Below are 27962 nucleotides of genomic sequence, written 5' to 3'. Positions count from 1 at the left end.
TTCCTAACATATGGTGTGTGGTCATGACTGAAATGACTAAAGTCAAAAGTTTTCCTTAGATTCAAAGTTTTTAAACCAGTCTTTTTAAAACTATTTTGGCTACACCTGTTTCTGAGAATATATCAACCAGTAATTAAATATTTAATTTTTAGTCTTCAAAAGCTTGACGGTAGGCCTAGCACACAAAATTAAAGTAAATTTACCTTCCTAATATTTAATTTTGAACCAATTTAATCAAGCTTTTGCTTAACACAATAGTAAAAAAACAAAAAACAAAAAAAAAACAAAAAAAAAACATAAAACATGATTAATGGTGGTTTTGATTTTATTTTTTTCACCAATGTCATATCTCCAAACCATGCACATTTACATGCATAAGCATAATTACATACTATATAGACGGAATTTGAACACACGGAAGTACATTTCTTATTAGATGTGAAAATAAATTATCATAATGGTTTTTAAAAGCTAACACAATCATCATATATTTCAATATACATAACATGTAACGTTATGTCATGTTTCATCATTTATTATGGCTACAGCTTGGATGAGAAATAATAAACAACATTTGTAGCATGCATACTTTCTCCAAAAACACAACCAGTAGTTAATTTAATCACAATTCAGTTTGCTATTGTATTTTTCTGTTTAATTCTAAACATGAATGACTTAAAATTTTGCTGATGACGACTGTTGCAGGGTAGTTTCATTCATTGATGAGCATATACATAACAATATAATTTACCCAGTAAAAATAAATCAATTCTACTTCTGTGTAATTTGTAGTAAAATCTGTTAATCTATATTTCTATAAAGGACACAGATCAGCTGCTAGAGAATTCTTCATATCCAAATGAATAAAATTTGTCATTTTACAAAATAACATTGTTCAGATCCTGTATAAGAGATTATCGGTAATAAGTATGGACAGACTTTAAAAGAGATTATCAGAAATACCGGTAGATATATGTAAAGACAATTAAAATGTAATATATATTCACTGCTACCCAATTAAATTCTCTCAACAGATCATAATCTCGTTTATTTAATCTCAGTGAATTAATGTACACCAAGCTATGTAAGCATTATTAAACTATACGTTTCATTGTGTCAAAATGATTGTGATCAACAAATTTTCCTCACAGAAGCACCTATGTATCAAGCATTTATGTTCACATGTAGAGGTTTGCACCAATTGTATCACAACAACATGTACATGCAGGTGTACAATAAATATATTTCTCTCAAAGTTGGTTTATATTCTTGAAGGTGATGGTTTCAAAAACTCTCTTCATTCAATAACATATCATATAACAAATTACATGGAATGTACAATTCATTGCATAAACATAATTGTAAAGTGACATAAATTAAATAACATTGGTGGACACAGCACTTTTAAAGCAACAAGTGGCAGTAGGCAGTACCATAAATCAAGGAAAAATATCTATACACTTGTGCATGGTTATCTTTTTTCTTTTTTTTAGTACCATAATACATATTTCAACAACTTAACTTAAAGATTTTCAATTTTCCCACACATTAATAAAAATCTCAGAGAATATAACAAACACAACTAAAAGAAAATAATAACATGAAGTAACACTACTTCAAAGAGACAACACTAGATGTAAGAAAAGTTTTTAAGGACAGGGATGAGTCTGGTTGACTAGGACAAGTCTGGTTGACTTGGACAAGTCTTGTTTAGGTGAGGGTGACTTGGAATGTTCGGATCTCCATTGGATTCAGGATCACAGTGAAGTTATCAGCTGCCTGAATCGGTCGTCTCACTGCCTCTGAATCTGTAAAGAGAGATTATACATGTTGTCTTTTATTTATGTTGACCAAGCTAATTCTGCTCAAAATACATCAACTGGAACATATACTAGTTTAAGAAATACATGTACATACAAAGAGGAAAATGTTTACCTGTGGTATAGTCTTTTGTTTTCCACTGCAATCTTTTCAGATCAGCTAATGGTAGATTGGCCCCCAATGTTAACTCTTCCATGGTTTTTATACTGAATGGAACAAATAAATCCTGGAAGGAAAAGATACATGTAAGTCTTAAAGCACATCTGGCATTGAAGCCCAAAAACTTGTTGCATCTTAAATTTCTTAAACATTTAAATTGATACTTTACCAAAAGTGTGTACATGTAGAGTTGTTCACGTCAAGGTTGTGAGAAAAATGATTTTGACAATTTAGCACACACAGCTAGTTACCTTTGCCAGAAATTTGACTGGTTGAGACAAAGCAGAGTTCTCTCCCTTCTCATAAATATGTTCAAAGCGGACAAGGAATGGTTGAGTAGCACTGGGGCGGATTGTGGGTCCACCCCACTGTTCCAAGGTCAGCATGTGCACATTACCTGGCAGAGGGCTCTTAAGTCCTGACCACTGAAATGATCAAGTTTATCATACATATTGTAAATTCATTACCCCCCTTGTTTTTTTTTTAAATGAATTTTTGAAAGGAATGCTTTACTTTCTAGAAAACTACTAAGGCACAACATAATTCTCCAGAGTATGAGCATAGGATTTTCACAGAATGCTTTTCTGTCTAATACATGAAGAATTAAGTGCCTGGGTGTCTTACATTAGAATAGAACTTCTGACTCCACTCCTGCTGTTTCATCTGTGAATTGGTGAACGACAGAGAGGGGGCCATGTAGAGGCGGAGACCCATCTCCCTGTGCAGGGCCCCAGAATTTTGTACAGTGTCCAAGAACAGGTAATGCTTGCCTGAAAAATAAGATTGAAAACTCATAGCTCCCCTTCAATGAAAATCAATTTTTGGAGTAAATTGTTGGGGTGATTACATGTATATTCTAAGCAAAAAAAAAAACCCTAATCAAATAAACTAAAAAAACCCACCTATACCACATTTTGGTTCATGCACTGTCTTTTAACAATCATTAAAGATAAATAAAGAGATGTATTACGTTCTTTACCACCATTATGAACATATAAAGAGGTGAACTATAAAAGAAAACCCCACCTCTGGCTATGAGGCCTTTCCCATCAGCACCTGTCTCATTCAAAGCTTCTCCCACACCCAGATTGTCATCATACAACAGGCGGCGATGGAGCTAATAATGTAAAAATAACAAATTATTTTTATCTACAGCCATCGCCTATAGCGAAATTAATATATTTTTTGTGGAATCACACAGCAAAGTTAAAATGTGAATTTCATTGTGGACAACGGCTTCAGATATAGTTTCCTATTAAAAAATAGTTGAAATTAAGTGTTTTCTGCTAATTAAGCTTGAGAAAATTACAGAAATTGCACAGTTTAGATGTGAAATTACCCTTATGTTTTGTGACTTAATTATTTACAGATTCTTTATGTTTAAAACCCCACCTCTGTCATGTTTCTTGTGTATATAAATGCTTGATTTTTATCTCTTAATAACGAGAATAAATTTTTTTTACCATGACTTCAATGTTGCCGTCCTGTAAACTGCTTCCTCCCTGACTTCTGTCTGTCATCACTGTAAACTGGGTTTTGTTATCCTGTCAGAAATGGACACAGATTACTACACATCTGTATAGCCCCATACACCCCTTAACCCCCATGAAAAATTTTGTAAAGAATATATTGAGCCTCACCACAAACATGTATTATGAAACTTTAAGGTATTAACAAAAAATCCAAGCTTTTTGGGCTATGACGGAACTGAATTTTTAATCAACAAAACTGAGTCAGACATTGTCATGAACAAAACTCATGGACTATTTGTAATGTGCACACATTAAAACATACATTGATATAGACCCTGCTGTTGATTGGGTAGTAGTTAGCAGCCACAGGTTCCGAGGTCTTTAACTCCCATGTGGCCCTGTGGTTACGTCTGAAAGTGTAAAAGTTAGTATGCTTAAATACTTTAAACTATCAAACAAATTGAAATGTACATTTTATTAATGTTCAAAAATTCGAATAGAAATTAATGAATGCTTTCAAGTTTCAATCATTTTGTCACTCTTACACTCTTTTGAGAATCTCCCTGCCATTTGCGTCAGTGTAGAAGACTCCACTGGTCTGAAGTCCTGTGCTGTACTTTGTTATTACTTCTTTCCCCTTACCATCACTGAAAAAAAAAAATAAGAAACTTTATAAGAAGAATAAAATAATATTCAAAGGCAACAACTTCATCTTGAAAAACTAAATTCATTCACATTGAAGGTTTAATTTCTGTGGACACAATCTTAAATACATGTACATGGATTCAGGCTACAAGGGAGATAACTTCAATATGAAGGATAAATTCCATCATTAAGTGGTTTTGATTTAGATTGACTTGATGTACTGACCTGACTGGGATAGGTCCCACTGTCCACTCGAGTTCGGCGTACTTGGCCTGGTCATACAGTCGGACCACCTGGGACACCCAGGGAGAGAACTGCTGCCAGATCTCCTGTACAAGCTGACCCTGGGATAAAAAATAAGCAACAATTGATGTCTTATAATCATTTGTTGAATTTTTATGTACCGGTATATGATGTTGTTAATCCTAGGATTAAAGAAAATTCTGCATCAAATCTTAACTTGCACAAAAACTTCACTAAAAATGATTTACCTTTTGTTAAACGGTCTGTGTACCACTTAATTAATCTTTCACTTTAATGCCAGTAACATTTTTTATTTATTAAGAAACTAAAAAAAATTAAAATCTAGAATAAAACTAGACTTTTTACAGTTAAAGAAGGCAGTACCTGTACATAGAGAGTTTTCTTCTGTAGAGTTGGCTGGAAATCTAGAGAGGCTGATGTGAGAGGTCTGAACACGTAGGCCCCGGAGGCTTGGAACCGTTTCACACTGGAATTTCCTGGGTGTCCGATGTAGTACTGGAATGTCTGCTGTAGTGGAATGGAGGCCCCAGAATTCAAGTTTTTCATGGATTTCAGCATTCCAGTGTTCCCGTCAAACATCAGAGATAAATGCTACAAGAATATTCCATCCAAAAGATTATCTTAAGAGCACTTTTCAAAAATTCAAAAGTCATATGTCATCTGTCTCAAATTCCGATAAATATTACATTACAATGTATTTGGTACACTCAGGAACAATCAAAATATTTTATTAAAACATATGCAGCAAAGGTTTCATGAATTTCAGACATCACATCTTTTTTCACACTTCTCACTAAACATTCAAAAATAAGTGCACCCATTTCATAATTTTACAGTTTAAGATACCGGTAATGGAAACGTACAGTACCTGATTTTTGATTGATATGTCTGCCTTATCAATCTGGCCAACTAGAGACCTCTGTTTCTTGATTGATTCTAAAAATAAACACACACTAGAGACAAACAAGTACATGTATATAGAAAAGAAACTGAAATGCCCAAAATACGTACGTTGGGACATTTTGATGAAGAACGTGCTGAAGCCAAGGGGAGGTAATGTGACCTGGAAGACAAGCTCATTCTCAGCCAATGAGCCCTTTCTCTCCGGAATATTCTTTGTCACATTGCTTATGGGCAAGACCTGAACGCAAAAGTTTTTTTCAAACTTAGATTCAAAAGTGAGAAAATTCACTGTTTACTCTTAAAAATTAGCATTTCCCAAATAGTGCTTGATGTTGACATGACATCAGTTACCAATGGAATATGCATTGTTGTCATATTTATTACTTCGGCTCTATACATAACCTTTATGAAAATTCTGAAGTAAATTTGAATGTATAGACATACTGCCTGATTCTTACATGAACTTGTACTTATATAATTATGTTATTTAATCAAAAGTGAAAATTAGATTAGTCATGCTTGTACAGTTGTAATATACCAGTATATTAAATGCGTTGTGATAATAGTTCACCATTTTATGCATACAAAATTACTTTTTGTCTTACAGTGTATATTTAGCAGACATTAATCTCATACTGACCTGAGATGGCACACTCTTGCCACTGGGATCTGTGATGACATAGGATTTCCCAATGACAGGAAGTCTCACCCAGTGGCTCACGGCTCTACCCAGGGGATTGTATACTGTCATGGTAAACTGATGGGGAAAAAGGCACAAAACAAAATATAAAGATGTAATGCCTTGCTATAAGAATAGATGAGTTTTTGTATGTACCAGGTATAAACTGTAATGTTCAGATTCTGATACATGTACTAAAATATGACACTTTTAAAAATGCTTCGCTTTTTTAAATGATCAATGCTTGTTATCATAATGATTTTTAAATGATTATTTGATTTAGGGGTTTTCTTTTCCAAACTTGTTTTGTATTATTATTCTCCTTTATAAATCTGCCCCTCCATTGTCCGCACCTGTTTGTTGTTCTCTGTAGCCTGACACATGCTGATGTTCAACAGATTACAAAACATCTGATTTGGTGGCACCTCTTTCTGTTTGGGAAACAGTTTCTTGTAGGCATCATTGACAACTTTCTAGACCAAAAAAAAAAATCATAACATAAGACAACAAAATTCCCTGTAAAATGTCAGTCTACTGGTAATTCAAATTTTGATTCCAAATTAGATACATGTATCTGCAACAAATGTCTATATTAACTAGAACTGTCCTAATGGGACTAATACCCCCGCTAGGCTAATTTCAAATGGGACAAATAATTGAATTGAATAATAAAGGTTTGGAACACATACAAAAAAAAATTTCTAGAATTGTAAAAAAAAAAAATTAGTTAACAAAGAAAAATTAAAATCAAAATTGTCAGAATTTCACTGTAAATACATATCTATAACAGTAATACATTTACAAATGTATGTATTTGATGATATATTTTTTTAATTTAATTGATTTAAAGAAAAACCAACAAAATGACAATAACCCCTCCCTTTGCAGTGAATAGAAATACCAGTAGCCAAGCAATGCTCTTCTGCAAGTTGATAAAACTTTCAATATCTTTCTAATAAGAGTCTTGACAGATGCAATTAGTTGTTTCAAATTTTCCTCACTTTCTCCTATGGCACAATGGAACTCCATATCAGAAAATTGATCCCATAGGACTATGATTTTCTTTGATGAACTTGTTAAATTTAACAAACTCCCAAAACATTACCATACTATGTAAAAAGTTGTAAAAAAAGAAAATTTAATATTACAAATAATTTTAAAATTGCCAAAACACTACAATCATATCAGTAATTTTGAATTTCATTTTAATTAATGCCCAGTAGTGTCACTTCATCAATTTACTTGACAAATAAATTTAAACAACCTCTAAAAATAGTTTAACTTCTTTATTAATAATTATATTATTTATTTCCTTATAATGATAGACCTTTTGGTTTACATGAAACAGTTTTAAAATAGCCCCAAAACCATCACCCACTTTACAGATTATCAATTTCCCCTAAACACATGCTCCATCTGAACCATGGCTCAGATAATGGGAGCCCCTTGGGACAAATGAATTCAGCCACACTTGTCTTTGATGTTCTTATTAGCTCCTAAGAATTTATCATTGACAAACAAAAACTTTGCATTGTCAGTTGATAGAATACTTATAAAAAATATTTTTTTTTATTAATTAAGACATAAAGACAAAAAAATCCATCTGGATGTATTTATATAAATATATTTTAGAGTGTTTTCTATTAATTAATTAATAAAATCTGTAAGGATTACCTCCCTTACTTTTCAACATTAGTGTACAATATATAGAATAAGGAAAATGAAAACTGTCATAAAATCATTAAATCTTGTCTGATCTTAAAAAAAAATTGCAGGTGCACATCTTCAGATGGTGTTAAACATATGTACAAATTTTCAAACTGTTCCATGCAGTAATAAAAAATTCTATAGGGGGGCCAAAGTTGCGTCTACAGACAGACGGACAGACGGACGGACGGACGGACAGACAGACGGACAGGGTGAAACCAATATACCCCCCTAAACTTCGTTTGCGGGGGTATAAATACACATTCCTCATGTTATTTTCAGTACCTGACATTCATAATTCCCCCTTGAGAGCCTCATTGCGTAGTCATAGGCTACAGCTTGTTTTTCTGTTCCTCTGTAACAGTAATATCAAATATAGAGAATACCATTGTAATGAACCAATCAAACCATTCTTTACAGCAGTCATTTATACATACACGTAGTTTTACTTACGACACTGCATCGTGGTGCTGTGCAACCCCCATTGCTTCTTCTGTAAGCAAAAATTTAATTCCAATGTTATCAATTTACATACTTTTTTAATGAATTAAAACATATAGTTATAACATACTTACAAGTACATGAACTTTCATGTATATTTGATTACATTAATTAAGTTGGATATTTCATCAAACGATAAATTTTAAATAAGATGACTTAGACACGTTACGGTAATATTCTTTCAATTTGATCTACATGTATTGTGCCTTGAAGCCAATCAATTAACATATGATCGTATAAAAGTAATTCTTATTATTATATTTGCATCTTAGGGTTACAGAAACAAAATGAATAAATATGATTTGAAAGCAGTCAATAAAGGCAGCTTAATTAATTCACATATGGTGATTTCCAAAGGCTCACTTAGGACCTGGATGTTCAGTGTACTGTTGTCAGAATCTTCTAATTTGGCGAGGGCATCCAACTGTTTACAGACCTACAGGACAGAGAGTCTGGGTGGTAATGTACTTGTTTAACTAATGTGTTAAACACAATTTACACATGTAATCAAAGAATATTATGCATATTATGCACATTCTCTACCCATAGATAATAAGAAGAGGGCAACTATTCACCGTATCAATTTTTTGTGCAAGAGGTAACAAAATACCTCAATATAAAAGAAACTGATTTGAGTTAAAAAGAACACAATAAAAAATAATTGATTCATCCAAAAGTTTGTTGAAGATGATTTCTCTCTATATATACCTGAAGAAAGTTGTTGGTTTGTCTGACGTAGCCCTTGAGGGTGGGGCGACTGGTGTAAAACCCTGACCAGTAGGCGTGGGGGAGGTGAGCGTAGGGGAAGAAGTCATCACTCTTGGTCGGCCAGGTTTTGTTGGCCCGATTCAGCTGGTACAGGTAACAGCTGGGTGTGGAGTACAACAAGTTCACCTTGCTGCCATTCTTTTGCTGTTTATAATAAATAGCAAATATGTTCAATTTTTACATGCCTACTGCAATAGTAGTTTTGCCAATCTAACCCCAATATCCCAGAGTAATGCTAAATTCAGTAATCACAGAGTTTATGTGTAAGAAATCTTGGGTCACTTTTTGAATATTCTCTAAAATCTTTATATAGTTTATAAATCACAGTCAGTGAACAACTGAATATCAATATCTTTATAAAAGTTGAACTAAACAATGCTCTTCAATATAATAGAATCCATTCATAATGAAAATACCTGTGCATTCACAAGGCTGATCAGTTTATCCATATTCTTGAACCACATGTGTGCGTTCTGGTAATTGAAATCACTGCCCATGGTCATCATCAGGTGGTCAGTAGCATAAGCCATGGACTGTAAAAAGATCAAAAATACCATTAATAATTTTTCTGGGTATTGATCAACCTAGAAGACAAGTTGAGGCAGTTGTTATTTTCCTTAACTTTTAATACTGTCTCTTTTTTCATTTTTACCTTAATAGTAGCATCATGCAGAATAAAATTGTTTTACCTGGTATTTGGTGTAACTCAGGAAATCCTGGGTCTTCTGATCAGCATTATACCCCTCCATGTCCTTGTCATCCTATGTAAACAGTACAAGGTCAACCTTTCATTTCTTTGAAAAAATTTCATGTTTCATTTCTTATTCAACACGAAAAACCATCCAATTTATTTATAAAAGTGAAAACTCTTCAAACTATCTTGCATTTTGCATTTTTAATTGAGATCCTGAGAAAAACTAGACCTTGCCATGACTGCTTGTAAAGATAGAAAAACTCTCACCATAATAGGGTCATCAGTGCATAAAGTGTCCCAACAGAATCCTGGGGGAGGGTTGTAGCCATGATAAAGCACTCCAGAGAACAGGTCACTACTGGGACCTAAAACAGGAGGGGGATGATAAAAGGGGGACAATAACATTTTTATTGGACTAGCCAATATTTTAAAAGTGACACTGTTGCATAATCAAGAATATTTTTTCTTCATCATCCTTACCTAAATTATTGGGGCTGCCCTGCCATACCATTTCCATGGATTTTGTGATCGCTCTGTTGAATTTGTCCTGATAATCCACACGTCCAAAAAATAGGCCATCATATCCCATCTACAAATTTAAATGTAGAGATTGTAAATGTTCTATTGGAACATAGAAATTTTGAAGGGAAGATGAATACATGTCGAGCGGTATGGAATATACATACAATAATTATATTGATACAGTGTATGAGAAAAATTACAAAATCAAATCAAGTGGTTAAGAACTTTTTAAAATCATTTGCAAGCTAGCTGTAAATGATAATATTTGTGATTGTTTTTCAAGTGGATAACAAAAATTTCACTCATGACTCACATGTGCAAACAAGGATGCCTGTTCCCTGGAATGGCCGAATGGATCGATCTGCCAGGCCACTCGGGGTCTGCCACAGTCTCCAAAGTTCTGTCGCAGAAACTCCAACCCCAGAGAATGCTCATCGATGATTGCATTGTAATGTGTTGTTGCTTCATCGTCCATGGACCAGCCTCCCAGAATAAACTCAAGGCGACCTGTTTAAATCAAAAGAATTGCATGAAAATTTCAATCACTTCAAAATTCAAATTAAAACTAAAAGCAGCATTCTTTTAACCATTTTTAAATACTTATAAATATAGCCTACTCCGGATATATTGAAATTCAGGGGACCAAGCAAATTATTTCAATATATCCGTATTTCAATATAAGCGAAATTGACTGACGTGAAGCTGCCATTTTTGAAAGTTCAATCCCGATGTAAGCATAGAAAACCAAACCTGAACAAATTATTAGATCATCATTTATCTATTACAATAAACGGATTGCATTGAACATTAGTCCTTGAAAGTTTGTTTAAAATTATATCCGAAAGTTTTGTAAGTTTCGTTTTGTTACTATCTTAAACCTCATCATAATCTCGGATCGCATTCTTTTACGTTTTAGAAAAACGTTAGAGAAAAATCACCACACTCAAATGCTTCAAATATTGCTGAACACTGCTTGTATATCATTGTAAGTGTACACGCGATAATCTCAAAATCCTTAGCTATTTCGAATTTAGGCTTTGTTCTTTCATCAATAGCCATAACTATAGTCTGTCCCAAGTTATTGCTTCCATCACTTTTTGATGATTTTTAATAAAAATACACATACCTGTGAAAGAAATACAACTGAAATCGATGAAAAGGAATATATCCAAGATATCTTCATTGACAGATTATCCCTTTTCACTCATAAAATTTGACAGGAACGAAAACAATTTTCTTACGGGGATTTGTAATGGGAAATGTTTACATCTTTTCTCCATTCGGAATACACTCGGAATACATCGCACAATTTTTTAACGTTATCATCCAGGCTTATTAATGGCTGATGCAATGCAAAATCTCCATAGACTTTCAATTTTTTGTTGTGTATTGAAACCTAAAGCGTTAGAGGGGGCGTTTCAAAACAGATAATCTGGACATTTTTCATATAAGTGGATGAACGTAGTTTGAGCACAAAGGTATTAACTATTATTGAAATATCAAGCAAAAAGTGGTGGAAGCAAAAACTCGGGACAGAATATAGTTTGTATTTAGCGTCCGGAGATTAGGTGTTTCTTTTCCGTGGGGTTTCCATATTACGTCTAGCCTCAATACATCCGTATTCGTAAAAACAAAAAATTAAACATTGAATAAATTTTAATTTTTAATAAAAGTATAAAAACACACATGAAGAGAACTGATCAATTCACACCTTTGTATATCAACCGGTCAGTCTGGCATAATTACTGTCACCAACCGTTACAACAGCCGCCAGGGAGAACTTCAATATAACCATTATAAAAACAACTAATTATCACCTTTGGGGACCGATCAGTGGCTTCAATATAAGCGATATTTCAAAATAACCGATTTCATTATATCCGTGAAATCAATGCAAAGAATATGAGAGGCAAAAACTGGGGATTTATTTCTATTTCAAAATAAGCGGAATTTCAAAATAAGCGAGTTCAATATAAGTGGAGTAAGCTGTACTGTAGATTCTTATTTTGTTCACATAATCTTGTGTGTTTGCGATTTTGTATCAATATTCATGAGAACATAAAATAAACAGCATTAAACTCTTGTTGTAATTCCAATTGTAGTTTTCAATTGTCGGAAAAATATAAGCAAGATTTTAAAACCCATAGAGGATGCTTCTTGCAATTTTACACGATTTTTCTTCCTCATGTTTGATTCAATTGCAGTCACTATATGTAATGGTGTAAGTTGGGAATTCTTTATTAACACTATTTAATGAATCTGCACTGAGTCAGTAGATTGAGTCAATGATTTTACTTCAACTTTAATCTGTAAGTACGCATCGGTAAATATTATTCTAACTGGAGAAACTACTGTAATTTTTTTTCACTACCAAACAACTACTGATGCATTGTGATATCATATTAACGTCCCCCTTGAGGAGATTGGTCTCCAATAGGACAGTGTCCCATGTTAGTGGTTCCAACATCAGAAAAACAAACTTGACTCCTGTCAAGTTCAAGGACTCACAAACTATTAAATTGCTGAATCATCCACTCTGGTAACTTTTTAATAATTGCGCAATTTATAATACTTCCTTAAATACACATACATGTACCGGTACATGTACTGGTATATCAGTTTGATCCTTTTATGGAAAACATGCTTTTTTTTCAAATTTAATTCATACAAATGCAAATTATAAGTAATATGTGATGTTTCTGTGAATTTCATACATGTTAAATCAAGAGCACTGATGCTTAATGAATTGTGAATAACATTTGAATCTATAAAGTTTACATGTAATTCATGTATGATATTCATTAATGATTCTTGTTAGCACTCTACCGTTACCTTCATTCATGAGAGGGCTAATTTTAAAAGTTTTTAGAACTTGAGCCAATGCAATCCGATTGAATTGCATCATAATTGATATCAACAAAATATGACCAAAATCCATACCTTGGTTGACCAGCCCCTTCACTGCATGCCTCATGCTGTCATGCTGCTGTCGCCACCAGCGAGCGAAGAAGGCAACTTCCACGTAGATAAAGCGCTTGTTCTTGTCCGCGAAGAGTTGCTGAATGACCGAGTCCAGGATGTACTGAACGCCCGCATTTTGTATGTGGTTTTTGTCTGAAATGTTAATGATAGTAATATATATATAGACAGTACTGTGTCAAATTAAATACAACACTGCATGTGCTTGGTTGCCATCATTTTTTATTTGCTCAAATGATAGGAATTACTTATTATTTTATATATTTAACAAAAGTCAATGTTTTGGAAACATAAATACCAGTATATGCTGATTACTTGGACTCCCTTGATGAATTTGATAATAATCATGTTATACATGGATGAGTGCAAAATTGTCATGTACGTTGCCTAACATTTATTTTATAAAAGTATATTGATGACACTTATGCCAGAAACATAATATATTGTCTTCACAGTTACTTATACTCTGTCTTGAATTTTTGCTTCCACCACTTTTCGCTTGATATTTCAATAATAATGAATACCTTTGTGCTCATACTATGTTCATCCACTAATATGAAAAATGTCCAGATTATCTGTTTTGAAATGACCCCTCTATCGCTTCACTCCTGGTTTCAATACACATCCCAAAATAGCTAGAACATCTTTGGGGATTTTGCATTGCACCCGCCATTAATCAGTCCAGATGATAACATTGAAAAATGGCGCGAGGTGTCCCAAGTACTTCCGAATGGAGAAAAGATGTAACCATTTCCCATTATAATTCTCAGTATGAAATTTGTTTTCGTTAATTCCTGTGAACTTTTACAAGTGAAAAGGGATAGTTTGTCAATGAAGATATCTCTGTTATTTTCCATTTCATCGATTTCAACTGTACTTCTTTCACGGTATGTGTATTTTCATTAAAAATAAACAAAAAGTGATGGAAGCAAAACTTGGGACAGCTAGACTATACATATAATAATCGATGCACTTTTTCTTAATCTGTCTGTAGGTAAGACAGACCTGAATTAATGCACAAGATATTTGCCTTCCTCTTTTTTTCTATGAAAGGAAAATTAAACAAAAAAATTCCAATTCCTGCATCAGATTCAGGAAGGCATATAACATGTATAATACCATCTGAAAAGAGGGTAGGCTAGCTACAGAGAAAATATTAATCAAGTCTTGCCTCCATAGTAATACTGGTCCACTGTTTTTAACCAGCCCACATCGTCATGAGTGTGCGGTACCAGATGAACGTTTATCATTCCATCTTTTACAGGATTGCAACTCTGTAATCAAAATACATGTACATCCATATGTAACAAGGGGCGGTTTTTAATTTGACATTATTTGGGAATCATTAGAATTTAAATTTAAACAATCAGAAATCTATCTAAAACGTGTTATGCAAACCTCATAACCACATTTTCCTGCAGCTTGACATCCAGTTATTAAAATGACAATACACAGGACACTAAATCTCTCCATCGCAAAACCCTTGTTTACTCTAAGCTTTTTCATTTTTGCAAATATGTATACAAGACGAGTTCATCTTTATAGGGGTGTTAAAGGCTATAAAAATTTACGTAATTGTTAATATTTTATTCAAAATCCCCAATGTACCTTGCTTTATTTTTTCATTGTAGTAACCATATTCATTTGCACGCCTAGAAAAATCTTACAGTTAGATCATAAGAGAGTTTATTAAAGAGACCGAAAATGAAAGTAGACTTGATTTTCCCTATCTTTCTTAATAAGATGCTCCACTTTCGGATTAGGCTTCGCCGGACGACTGCTGGCTGCTGCGCAAAAGTACAATATTTTTAATGTGCAGAAGTTATTCATGAAGAAAAACTGTTCATGATAAATTGCATCAAGTGTCTATAGTTTGATGAAGAGGAAATGAAAGTCGAGACCAAAATTGAAATGTATGCATAATGATGTACACATGATAGGCCTATTTGCCCCCAAGTTGATTCACCCCGTCCTTGATATTGGACAGTGCCAATGACCATGATTTTAAAAAATAGGATATGTCAATTGCAAATTTTTCAATGAGATTATCATAACGTTTTAAGGTGATTATAAAGAATGTATGAGAATATTATTGAATGTATTTGGCTGTGCTGGCTATATAGGTAACTATAGTTAATTAACAGCTGTAATGTTACGTTAATCATTTCACAAATTGTAAACTATATTTATCAGATAAACTAGTATGTTTTGCAGTTGCAACTGGTTGTTTTCAGTATTAATTATAGTTTTACACTTCTGAAACATAGATGATCGTGTTAACTATGGTTTACAGATGTGAAATATAGATTAACATTTTTAACTTTAAAAGTTTTTGATCTGTCTGTAAATTATAGTTTACAACCGTTTAACGTGGTTTATAAACTAGCTGTGAAACTTACAATGATTACCTCATTTTCGTAGCGGCCTATGAATAGACTTTAATTGTCTCTAACAATTAATCCGATGTGTCTTATGTATATGCCTGGATCTTTATTAATCTGGTGAAATGTCAAAGTCCATTTGTTTCAAATGTTGATGAAGATAAAAGAATTCAGGTGTATTTATCTACAATATAGGTATACCTGAGATAACAAGAACAACTTTGCCTGATAACCATTGCACAGAGGCAGATTGTTCTATAGTGCAATGATGGCAGAGTGGCCAAGTATTGTTGTGTCTGCAGTCATTTGTTTGTGTTTTGCAGATGTGCACGCTCGGCCGAATGTGGTGGAGTTTGCACCACCAGAGCCACAGTGTGGGTACAGAGTAAGTATGTATATATAAATTATGTGACTGTCTATTTTATTATAGAAAGTCAGTGAAGACTGATCGAAGTATTAACATTCTCTTTTCATTTTTTGTTTTAAATGCTATTTTTAACTCCCTAAATTGCAATGCAATGTGTATAGCTCATAAAATTTTTGTAACACAATATACTGTATATCCGGTAATTTTCATTATGATCTATTGTTCGCTTTTTAGCAACCTCTTTCAAATCGCAAAATATTGAATGCGCAAAAATTATATCCTGTATCATTTTTGCAAATTTTGTGACACGCGAAAAAAACTGGATATACGGTATTGTATATGCATATATTTTTTATCATCACAAATTTTAGAATAATTAGCTGCTCTGCAGTATTTTGCTATGTTATTGTTATTCCCTTATTGCTGTATTATTGATGTTTGGGCAAATAATGATAAATGAAAATAAAGTTTTTGACTTTCCGTTAAATTAAACTGTGCAGTACATGTATACTATTGTCACTGGTTTGACCTTACAGAGTTGCCCCGCAACTTCCCCTACCATGTTGAATGTCCATCTTGTCCCGCACACACACGACGATGTAGGCTGGCTCAAAACAGTCGACCAGTACTTCTATGGCTGTAAGTTGCTTAAATGTTTGGTTTTAGCTTCCAATCAAGGGAAAATGATGTGCGAAATCATTAAATGAAATTTATTACATATAAAAGCTTGTAAAATATAAAATCTTTTGTACATATAAAAGATTCCATCTCTATATCAAAATTGGTCTCTGGCTTAACGCTATAACCATGTTTTACTCTATGTATAGTAATGTTTATTTTTGAAACATTAAGAAATTGTGAATAGATGATACAATATTATCCTAAATTATATGTTCATGGGGGCAGTTTTTGTGGATTCTAATTTTTGAACAAGTTGTGGGAATTTAATTTTGTGGATATTAATTTATTGAATAATGAATTTAGATGATGTTTTATAAGTCGTAAAGAATGATCTGTAAATTTATTTGTGAGGGGTATATCCAAGTGAAAATCGAGCCACCATTAATTGTAATGTTGACTTCTGTAGCGGGGAATGACATTCAACATGCGGGTGTTCAGTACATCCTGGACTCGGTGATCCCAGAACTGCTGAGTGATCCGACCAGACGCTTTATCTACGTGGAGATGGCCTTCTTTGCTCGATGGTGGAGAGAACAGGACAACATAATGAAGGAAAATGTCAGAAAACTAGTTAATGAAGGTAAGGTGGATTTTACAGGTACTGGTACAGGCAGATTTCTGCTGTAAAAAGTCCATTTGTTTCTGAAGTACTGTAAACCAACTTTTATTCGCGGCGATTTTATTCCGCGATTTACTGGAGATAAACTGGTATGCGACAATGAATTTTCACGACCAATTTGTATCCAGACCCATGTTGTGATATGAATCAAACGACAAGGGCTGGTTCGCAGTGAGAAATATTCGCAACAACAAGGCTGTCGCGAACCTTGTGAATAAAACTTTGTTTACAGTAATCATTCAAATTGTTTTTTTGTACCATCAGGAAAAACAATTAGCTTCAAATCTAATTAAGAATTTCCGAAACATATTCACAAAAACTTTTCTGTAAAATGTCTGTTAATTTGTGAAGTAGCTAGCTGTGTTATTTTGCAACAATGTTAAAATCAAATTTCTTCAGATCTATAGAAAATGTCAGAAACATATTCTTTTGGTGTCTTATGAGTTATGTCCATAAAATGATGGCTTCCAGGTCGTCTGGAGTTTGTGTTGGGAGGGTGGTGTATGAATGATGAGGCCAGTACCCACTACAACGCCATGATAGACCAGCATACCCTGGGCTTCTCCTTCCTTGAGCAAGAGTTTGGAGCCTGTGCGCGCCCCAGGGTTGGCTGGCAGATAGATCCATTTGGTCACTCCCGAGAGCAGGCGTCCATGTTTGCTCAGGTTTAAAAATTAAATTTGATCGAATTTCAACTTGTTTAGCACACCACAATAATATAGGTCAGCAATAGTTTGTAATGAGATTTTCAATGGTTAGATACATGTACATGTATACAGATGAAATAATTTTTTCACAAATAGAACAACTACATAAGGAAAGTATTTTCCCAGATGATAATTTTTTGCTAGAAAATGAAAAGAAAACTAGCTTTGCTTATAATATTAGAACAGTAATGGAGAAAATGTTTTTATTATAATATATGTTAAAAAAATATTACAGATGGAGTGAATTGTATTGCTTCAACTAATTTTTTTGTGCAGTTTGGGTTTGATGGACTTTTCTTTGGTCGTCTGGATTACCAGGACAAAGACAACAGACTGAAACAAAACAACATGGAGTTTGTGTGGAGAGGGAGCCCCAAAAATCTTGGCAAGTTGTAAACTACTTCTACCTTGATTTCAGAAGATATATTGTCTCTTTAAAAATTGTGACATATTGGCAATGGGATGAAGATTTGTAGATCTGTGTGTTTAGGTGAGGCATCAGAACTGTTTACTGGGGTCTTGTACAACCACTATGTTCCCCCGCCTGGATTCTGTTTTGATGAGTCCTGTAATGATGAACCAATCATGGTAATATAGCAAACTCAGAATTTATTTACACTGATATAACTTTGAGTCTGTAAATATCTTGTATTCTGGAGATAATTGAATTTCAAAGCTCCTCATAGATTTGCGGTTTTTTTTTGCAAAATTTTTGTTTTGCCCTAATTATTAGGATAGTTTATTTTGTAAAAGACTAAACCTTCACTCATTTCTAATCAATTCTAATAAATCTCTAACAGGATGATGAAAGAATGCATGATGTCAACATTCAGAGTAGAGTTCAAGATTTCATCAAAATTGTCAATGATCAGGTAGGGCCAAGTCCAATTGAATGGTAGATTGGTTGTATTTGTGACATTTTGCAGGGTTTCCATCATAAATTTTTCTGTTTTACAATATAAATCTGAAAATTTTCCAATATCTTTTTCAAATTTGATCTAAATATTATGATCAATAAATATAAGTTATCTAGTAATGAAAATTTATTTTTAAAGAAAAATTAAAATACAATAGATTTAACATAACATAATAAACAGCTTGTTTTTTTTATATACTTGTACAGATGTATTCAAATATTCAGATTTTAAAAAGTTTTAACAACATTTTGTCATGTGATTGGTTTTCCCTGAATCCACATCTGATCCTGACTTAAAATTTTTCTTAGCCCTCTCTGGTACTGAGATAATGTCAGGGTGCTATATCTCATCTTTTGGACCCTTTGTATATATAGGCCCAGCACTTCCACTCCAACAACATCATGATGACCATGGGCAGCGACTTCCAGTACCAGAACGCCCACACCTGGTACAAGAACCTGGACAAGCTGATCAAATATGTCAACCAACAGGTAAGGTACTATGACACATACCTGGTACAGGTACCTGGACAAGAAGATCAAATATGTCAACCAACAGGTAGGTTCTGGCAACACATACTTCCACCTGATGCCCTCAGTATCAACCAGTCAGTGTCCATTTGATTTATTTTTTCTGTAGGTATTGTTTTTAGATTAGAATTATTAAATTGATGATTCTAATATTATAATGTACCTAACAATATATCTTGTTCTTGATTCTGTATATATTTCGGAGGCTGAAAATGAATATCTCTGCTTTATTGATCTTTTATCTATAAAGTACTGATCAGATTTTTGCACAGGTTAGAGAGAGTTGATTGTCAATCTGGAGAAAAGATGAGGAGGTTGGAGGGATCTCCATTTACTTTCCTTAAAGAGAGAAAAATTCTTCAATATTGTCATTTTACATATGCATAGTACATAAACATTTGTATGCTAATGCATTTCCTGCTTTAACCACTCTTAGAAATATCCGTATTTTTGCATCTGCAGCAGAGCAATGGCAGCAACATCAACCTGTTGTATTCCACCCCCTCGTGTTACCTGTTCAATGTCAATCACCTGAACCAGGTGTGGAATTCTACCAAGGATGACTTCTTTCCCTATGCCAGCCGGGAAAACACTTTCTGGTCAGGGTATTTTTCCAGCAGAGCTGCACTGAAGGGTTATGCTCGGAAAAGTAACAACTTCTTACAGGTACTGCATTCAACTTGTGCATTTTGTAAAAATATCCTAATCAAAATATATATTTAAAAGTTTTGTTTAATATGTGTTTCAAATATTTGTTTAAGCTGTGATTTTACATGGTTTATGATATGTTTTGATGCACCTTCCTTAAAAAGTTGTTTAGCCTGTTAGCTTTGTTGTACAAGTACGAGGGTTGTTCGGAAATTATTGAGACAACATGGATATTTCCCTTCCTATGTGACGAATTAGGGGGAAAATTGGCATGAACAGTTAAGAAACCTTAACAAATAATTAAACAAAAAATATTTTTAAAATGTTTACTATTTTGTTTACAACGGTAGATAAACAAATCGGTGGTCGGGGTACCCGGCGCAAGCATAAACTCGGAGAATAATAAAACTAAAACATCGTCTATCTAAGTGTCTGCAAAGTAATAGTTTATAATAAAAGAAATCAGATTATATATGTTTATTTTGCTATTTATTGTGACGAACTTTTGATCAAGTTTCACTTTTGTTCGAGTTGAAATACGGATATGGTACAGATATATTTACCAAGCAATATAAATCTGACAACGACATTATATTGAATTTTGACGTCAAGGCGGCACAGCAAATATACATCAAAGTGGTGGAAATTTCGGAAAAAACCTTTTCAGGGCACCCAATTGCTTCAACAAAAAATATACGATGGCAAGGGATAGAGGGCTTCAGTTTATCGTCTTCTTATACTAATTCTTTAGCTAGAATTCAGACAAAGTGACTAAATATCAAGTACTTTTCGCACACTAAATGATGTCAACAGTTCTAAAATATGTACACAGAATGACTGTAGGAGACATTTCACAGTTATTTGACTTTTGGTTAGAAATAACCCGATTTATTCCCAAAAAATCAAGAATGGAGAGAATATGTGAATGCTGACTACTTGTAATGTAAACAAAAGATGAGAAATGAAGAATTAATTCTAATATCCCTTTGTTTGTTTGGTGTTTAAAACATAAAATCAATGAGAAGCGTTAAAATGACGTTGCAGTAAGTTTGCGGTTGCACCAGGTCACTGGACGAAGGCAAGATGATCCGTTTACCAGGAATGATCTAATCATGCTATGGACACGAAACTTTTTACATTGATAAACTATCTCCTGGAATATGTTTTGGTGAAATTTCAAGGGCTTCTTTTTTTCCACAAGGAAATAAGAGTAAATGTCTCAATAATTTCCGAACTACCCTCGTACATGTACAATATGCTTGTTGATGGTCTTTTTCTCTGTATAGGTCTGTAAACAACTGGATGTTCTTGCCAACCTCATGCGCCAGGGTGTCAATGTCACAGAGGACCTCCGCTTGTACAGTAAGCCAAGCTTCTGACACAATAAACTTTAAACAACTTGTACATTTATCATCTAAAACCAAATGATGGTTGGTTGTAAACTTAATCTTGTTTGGTTCATCTTTCAGAGGAAGCCCTGGGTGTTGTTCAGCATCATGATGGAGTCTCGTAAGGCCTACCAAATAAAATCTCACTGAAGATGAAATAATTTACTTAAATGTCGTACATGTATATTTTGTGAAGTGATTTTGGGAACAACTTTTGTAGAGGGACAGAGAAGCAACATGTTGCCAATGACTATGCCCAGAGGTTAGCTGCAGGAGCCAAGAAATGTCAGGTTGGTACAAAATACTGGTAACCTGGACATGTATTGAAAAAATCATCAAATGAGCATGATTATTTTTTTTTTTAAACCATTATACTGTATATAATTTTCTGTTTAACGTACTGGTATTACTTGTACCTATATTGCATGAACATCTAATTGGATTTCAGAAAGTGACAAATGCAGCCTTTGAGAAGTTGTTGCCAAAAGGATCTGAGAAAGCTCCTAGTCAGGTCTACTGTCCGCTGACAAACATCAGCTACTGTGAATTCACTGAACACAACAAACAGGTAAGTAGACTTTTTTGGGGTTTTTTTTGTTTGTTTGGTGGGGGGGGGGGGGGGGTCACTCAGAGCAGTAATTTATATTAGTTAATATATGCACATGAAAATATCCAGTACATTTGAATCAAGCTTAAAATTGTTAGTTTATCACCCAGTTTATTACCCACAGTTTTGTCTAGTTTTCTTCATAATGGATCATTCATTGTTTCAGTTTATGGTGACCATATACAATCCGCTTGGACATGCAGTGACAGACTATGTCAGAATCCCAGTGCTTGCCAGCATGTATAGAGTGGTGGATCCAAACGGAGCAAATGTGACAGCTCAGCTGGTACCCGTCTCTGAAGAAACCAAAAAAATACCCGAGAGAAATAGATCCATCGCCCAGAGTGAGCTCTTCTTCCAAGTAGAGTTACCTCCCTTGGGATACAGTACATACTTTGTGATGGAAACTAAGAGTGAGTTTTTATTGAAACAAATTAAAGCGCTGGGAAAGTAGTTTAAACAAATGTGGGAAATGTGTTGTTTTGCTTGCTAACAGTGGTACCAGCGTGATTCATTCAATGGTTGACACTTAATTCCTATTACCGTAGTCGTGTCATAGCTTTTGTCTTAAAATATGTAAAGTTGATAAATTTTATTGATTATGCTTTTTGTCAAGAAGCACAATTTCCAGTACATGAATTTCAGTTTTATATTGTATTGTCAAAAGGTTTTCCATTATTAAGGACTGTGTTGTTTTTGTAGATTCAGATGAAGCAACATCAAAGAATAGTAAAATTGTTCCTGTAACAAGTGGCAAGGCAGATATACCCTTGTACATACAGAATGATGTAAGAATTCAAATAACATTTAAATGCCATAAAGGATGAGACAAACTTAGCAACCTCTATTTCATTTACCGCATTTTCAAATTGAATAGATGTCCATATCTGATTCAGCTTTTACAACTATATTTTTTGCATATTTTAGGAATATTTGGTCCTCTTGGATAATATCAATGGAAACACTCTTGGAATCAACAACAAAAAGAAGAAGATTGACCTTCCTGTAAACCAGGGTATCTGGTGGTATGAGGCTTATGGAGGGAACTGCAGCAAGGGAGAGTTCCAGGCTTCCGGTGCATACGCACTGAGAACTAAGGGAGAGAGACAAAGAGTCCCAGACAAGGAAATGCAACTCAACTCCTACATTCTGACTGTGAGATGTTACAGGCATTTCAAAAGTTTGGCATTTCAGAATTTTTAATGTATTTAATTATTATATGCTAACATATACTGAACATTTTAGGGAGAACTTGTGCAAGAGGCACACATGATATTTGGAGACGAGGCATCCCAGGTGATCAGACTGTACAACAATAAGCCCTATGTAGAGTTTGAGTGGACAGTGGGACCCATCAATATCAAGTAATGGCTTTTAAAAATGAGTTAATGCTTCAGACATGCATGTAAATTATCATTCTATATGCCTTGTAATTACAGTAATAAAGAAAAAAAATTGTTGATAGGCATGGAAATGAACTAAGAAACTGAGTGAAGTATTCTACTACATGTACCAAGAGCCAACCTAGCTAATAATTACTGCAGTTAATAGCCCAAACTTTTACAAACTTTAATGACCCTTTATGTGTGGAAATTCTGAATTTGCAGAGACAAGATTGGCAAGGAGTACATAACTCTGTATGACACTCAGCAGACAGTGGAGTCGGGAGATCTGTTCTACACGGACGCTAACGGACGGGAAATCCTAGAGAGAAGGTAGCAGGCTTTTGATAATAAAAATATCATGATTTTATTTTTAAAATTTAATATGAAACATGAAATGGTTTTTACACTGAGATTAATTGTCTGCAGGAGAGACCATAGAAACACCTGGAGTTTTAATAATACGGAGCATGTGGCTGGTAACTACTTCCCTATCAACAGCCGCATCTACATTCAGGTAAGGTCAAACATCTCCAACCTGTAGTGAACAACTCACAGTCAGAAATTGTAGAACCTTTACAGTAATGTCATCAAATTTGAAGTACATGTGTCTGTATACATTAGTACATGATTGTGTATAAAATCATCAGAAAGATTTTTTTCCTCTTTATTTAAAAACAGCTTTCATTGTGTAGAGGTTGAGGAAACTCTAACAATAACAACCCTTACTAGAGTATTATCTGGTTAAATGTTAGATTTTGTTTCAAGGCTTTTTTATAACATTTAACTACATGTACTTCTCCACTGATTACAGGATAAGGCCAAGAACCAGCAGTTGACCGTGTTAACTGACCGATCAGAGGGAGGTGGCAGTCTGGAATCTGGCACCATGGAACTTCTGGTGTGTACCTCAGAAAAATAATTGGACAGCCCCAAAATTCTTTTGAAAACTGTTCCATAAAAGTACCTGTAACTTACATAAAGTTTAATGTTTCACATTGTAAGTGCACCCTGACTTTTTGCTGTAGGTCCACAGGCGGTTGCTGTACGATGACCATTTTGGTGTAGGAGAACCTCTGAATGAGACAGGAGCAGATGGACAGGGACTTGTTGTTAGAGGCAAGGCAAAGTCTTCATGTCTGTTTTGTGTGGCGCCATAGGTGTCATTGCATAATTGCCATGAATTTGGTTTCAGAGGTGTTAGGGCTCATATTGGGATTGTACATCAGATTCCATAGAATGGGCTCATACAATGTGTACATTAACAATATTATTGACAATATGCATCTGATCTGTATATGGAATGGAGTTTGGAGGTGTGAGAGGTTCAACTGCAAGTATGATACAAAGAAGATATTAGGGTTCATATTTATTGAGTTGAAGCTACAATGTACAGTTGTTTGCATTTTACCCTAACTTAAGTTTTTTCGATATTTATGAATTTCCTCATCATAACAATTACAATTATTCAAAACAGGAAAACAGCTGGCTCTTCTGGACACCATTAAGGATTCCCCTGCCCTACATAGAAGCCTCGCCTTAAGGATGTACATGGCTCCCTCTGTGTCATTTTCTCCCCTAACAATGACTCCAGAACAGGCAATGGTCAAGTACAATACCCAGGTATATTCAATTTGTAATAATTCATTGCATCTACTGGTTAAAGATTATTAATCTGAAGGAACATCAGACTTGCATACATTTCATCTTATAGCTTTTTTTCAGTACAACTTGTACTTTCTGTGAATCTTTTTGTCTAGTGAATCATCATACTAAATGTTTTAGATTTTCATTAACTGTCAATGTGGTTCTTGTGATGTTCTTGTACCTTAAAGTGTGCTTTTAAGACCCCAACCCATATGGTGCCATGTTTTGGCTGTAGGGAAGTGGACATTGTGGACATTATTGAATTGAAGTTCATTTTACATTTACAGTGGTCGGCTCTGAAGAAGCCCCTGCCTGCCAATGTTCACATGCTTACCCTGGAGCAGTGGGTCTCACCAAGCATCATGCCTGTTGAAGTCTCACAGATTCTCCTCCGATTTGAACACATCTATGAAAAAGACGAGGATCCAGTACTATCACAGCCAGCCACTGTTAATCTGGTTAGGTCTACTTGAACACCTTTGCTTCAAAGTAATTCAGAGAAAATTTTCATTTTTGATTTTATTGAGGAGGTTGGTGGGTTGTTGCCATTTTATAGTGTTTTTCTACAAGAAATAAAAAAAAAATTCCATATTAGAAAATATTAGAAATTGTTTACCCTACAACCTTTGGTTACTTATATGTTATTTTTTTTCAGACTGATTTTACCACATTTAAGATTGAAGCAATGAGGGAACTAACTCTTGGGGCCAACCTTCCTTTGTCAGAACTGAATAGATTACCCTGGAGGTACATACCAGGTAAATACAAGTGGAAGTCATAAGGGAAAAAAATTACATCCATTTACTCTCATAAATATATTTAATTCTTACCTATGCTTGCAGATGTGTGAAATCTGATTTTAAAATGTAGAATGTTCTGATATGTTGAGGATATTCCTGATTATTTATACTAAATGGACTGTGGTTTTATTTGAATATCAGATTCTGAGGAATCCCTCAGCAAAGAGGAGCTACTGAGGACAGCAATTCCTCACTCGGACCCCCCTACAACTATCACTCTACAGCCGATGCAGATCCGAACATTTGTGGCCATCCTCAACACACAGCATTAAGTTAACATTGTAATCATTAGAGAACTAGAAAGAAATGTACCAGTAGTTTTGTATCCATAGTGAATCAGTCTTTTGAAATGTAGTCCATATTCCAAGTGTATTGTTTACTTTTGTTTATTGTATATGGATGATATTCAAAAAGTTTACATACATTAAAACTTTGTAAAAGCTAATTCGTTGGGCCTTGTGAATTTTTTATGCTATTTCTGCATTTGCTTTATCTGTCTACGGAATTTGTAAAAGTATATAGAGTGAGTTTGCAACATTTATATTTCCTTATTACAACTCTTGAATATGCCCCCTCAAGAATTTTTAAAATACTAAACGTCAATTTTTTAAAAACTTTATTCAAATACTAAATTGATTCTTATCGAATTTAAATTTTTAGTCATTGGAATATCTTTGGGTGGTAAATGTGAGAATTAAGGGCCACTGCAGAATTTCACAGAAAAGCGGATTTCATCGTGAAATTTTCAATGTTAATTTTAGAAACGGATGTGTCATCACAGAGACCAGTTAAAAACAGAATTTTTTATTTAATAATTATTATCTCTTACGAAGAAAATAAACGTATCAAAACTGAGGGGGAAAATAAATTATCAATATTCAGAATAGTATATCACTCCTTCTTCTTTGTGTCCTATTTTTCATAGATTTAATTAGAGATTAAATGTCTGATTATTCTTTATTAATTGCTTCTGCTTCTCATCAATTCTTATTCCTAGGATCTGTTTTGCCTTTGATTTCTTTGCTGTTTTCAGTTGATATGACGGTATGTATCTGCCAAAAAATGTTGTCATCACTTTGTCTTTTCCTACAAACTAGTTTGTTCTTCCCTATTCCTCTTTGATAGATCTGCTCTTCAGGCACGTATCATCGTTTTTGAAAGGTTGGGGGGGGGGGGGGGGGGGTCTCATCCAAAAATATCTTGACAACCAAAAATGAATAAAAAAAGACAAAGGCAACTTCCCTAAAATCATGAAAATCCTAGTCCGTTGGAGGAAGGGAGGGTATTCCTACAAGTTCAATTTTACTGTTCATTTCCTTACTTTTACAACTCCATAATAATTCACTTTTTTATGAGAATTTAACAACAAATATTTGCTGCAACTGCCCCCCCCCTCCCTTGAAGCTACGTTCCTGCTCTTTTGAGAGATTTTTCTGCATTCTGGGGGAATTTTTAGCATGATGTCTCCTTCCCTTTCATTTGAGGATTCTTTATTGAGTACATTCTTCCTGAATGCTGCTTCTCTTGCATCTGCAAGGGCAGCATCTGTCTCTATATTATTCCTAATTTCTCCTTGCGCGTTATTTTCGAGTCTCTCTTTATTCCTTTTCAAATCGTACTCCATTACTTTTCTAATATTTTTTGCAACATGTAATGAGATCTTACTCTCCACCTTTGTTTTGTGTTTTCTTTTTTCGTCTTATTTTGATTCAATGGTAAGGACTTCCTTGACTCTGGTGGTCCTTCTTCTATATCTGCAAACCCTTCGTCGTTTGTCTTTACCTTTCAACGTCATCATCATGATCATCACATCTCTCTTTCGTGTATTGCTGTTCCCAAAGATGTTCAATGATAACGTTCTCCTTTTCTAAACTATATTACTCTCTCTACAATTTCCTCCCAACAAAACTAAATATACACAAAACATTTTCTCTTTCCCCACTTCCACACTTTTGCATCTGGATCTTTTTTCTTAAAGACATTTGACAAACGGCGTTTTCATTCTAAATAAGGAATCCATATTTTTCATAATTGTCAAAATCAATCCTCAAAACGATTCTTAGTTCATTCCTTCTTTTATTTTTGAAGGCAATAAAACATCGGTCAATGATGGAAGTTGCAAGAGTACATGTATCTATTCTTAAAAGAATTTAATCATGTCAAAGAGTTAACGT

General features: G+C 34.2%; 2 protein-coding genes across 6 annotated transcripts; one reads left to right on the top strand and one right to left on the bottom strand.

Moving 5' to 3' along the window:
* Positions 1–307: 307 nt before the first annotated feature.
* LOC105347340 (lysosomal alpha-mannosidase) lies at positions 308–15541 on the bottom strand. 2 transcript variants are annotated; one of them, XM_034458550.2, is made up of 26 exons: positions 15523–15541; positions 14286–14388; positions 13076–13249; positions 10449–10642; positions 10094–10202; positions 9881–9978; positions 9609–9680; positions 9336–9452; positions 8860–9063; positions 8515–8587; positions 8104–8143; positions 7936–8005; positions 6297–6416; positions 5905–6021; positions 5373–5502; positions 5230–5297; positions 4725–4952; positions 4323–4441; positions 3998–4099; positions 3775–3862; positions 3444–3524; positions 3007–3097; positions 2605–2750; positions 2232–2405; positions 1936–2047; positions 308–1808 (listed from the first exon to the last, which is right to left on the bottom strand). In XM_034458550.2, the coding sequence occupies exons 2-26, from the start codon at positions 14362–14364 to the stop codon at positions 1711–1713; spliced, it is 2904 nt and encodes a 967-aa protein (XP_034314441.2). In that variant the 5' UTR covers positions 14365–14388; positions 15523–15541; the 3' UTR covers positions 308–1710. The 2 variants fall into 2 exon arrangements, with proteins under 2 accessions (XP_034314441.2, XP_011454672.3); XM_011456370.4 differs by lacking the exon at positions 15523–15541 and adding an exon at positions 14513–14668.
* Positions 14887–26198, top strand: LOC105347338 (lysosomal alpha-mannosidase). 4 transcript variants are annotated; one of them, XM_034458548.2, is made up of 26 exons: positions 14887–15027; positions 15819–15880; positions 16399–16501; positions 16950–17123; positions 17634–17827; positions 18146–18254; positions 18360–18457; positions 18670–18741; positions 19161–19277; positions 19779–19982; positions 21251–21326; positions 21434–21473; positions 21573–21642; positions 21801–21920; positions 22126–22372; positions 22662–22747; positions 22887–23114; positions 23205–23323; positions 23567–23674; positions 23771–23858; positions 24156–24242; positions 24370–24460; positions 24819–24964; positions 25276–25446; positions 25644–25746; positions 25930–26198. In XM_034458548.2, exons 3-26 carry the CDS (start codon positions 16423–16425, stop codon positions 26058–26060), a joined length of 2958 nt encoding a protein of 985 aa, XP_034314439.2. In that variant the 5' UTR covers positions 14887–15027; positions 15819–15880; positions 16399–16422; the 3' UTR covers positions 26061–26198. The 4 variants fall into 4 exon arrangements, with proteins under 4 accessions (XP_034314439.2, XP_034314440.2, XP_065921595.1 ...); XM_034458549.2 differs by having other exon boundaries at positions 14893–14911; XM_066065523.1 differs by lacking the exon at positions 14887–15027 and adding an exon at positions 15093–15177.
* Positions 26199–27962: the final 1764 nt, after the last annotated feature.

Source organism: Magallana gigas, chromosome 7 (genome assembly GCF_963853765.1).
Source record: "Magallana gigas chromosome 7, xbMagGiga1.1, whole genome shotgun sequence".
NCBI lineage: Eukaryota > Metazoa > Mollusca > Bivalvia > Ostreida > Ostreidae > Magallana > Magallana gigas.
Note: the sequence above shows the minus strand (reverse complement) of the source record. Positions and strands in the feature narration are given on the sequence as shown.

Excerpts from the sequence above, each read along its gene's own strand:
- LOC105347338 (XM_034458547.2), top strand. The coding sequence starts at position 15,761 with ATGATGGCAGAGTGGCCAAGTATTGTTGTGTCTGCAGTCATTTGTTTG. Across the intron at positions 18,742-19,160 it reads TCAAAATTGTCAATGATCAG|GCCCAGCACTTCCACTCCAA; the intron begins GTAGGGCCAAGT and ends TTGTATATATAG. Across the intron at positions 24,965-25,275 it reads TGGTCAAGTACAATACCCAG|TGGTCGGCTCTGAAGAAGCC; the intron begins GTATATTCAATT and ends TTACATTTACAG.
- LOC105347340 (XM_011456370.4), bottom strand. The coding sequence starts at position 14,620 with ATGAAAAAGCTTAGAGTAAACAAGGGTTTTGCGATGGAGAGATTTAGT. Across the intron at positions 8,006-8,103 it reads CAGCACCACGATGCAGTGTC|AGGAACAGAAAAACAAGCTG; the intron begins GTAAGTAAAACT and ends TTACTGTTACAG. Across the intron at positions 4,442-4,724 it reads AGAAAACTCTCTATGTACAG|GGTCAGCTTGTACAGGAGAT; the intron begins GTACTGCCTTCT and ends TTTTTATCCCAG.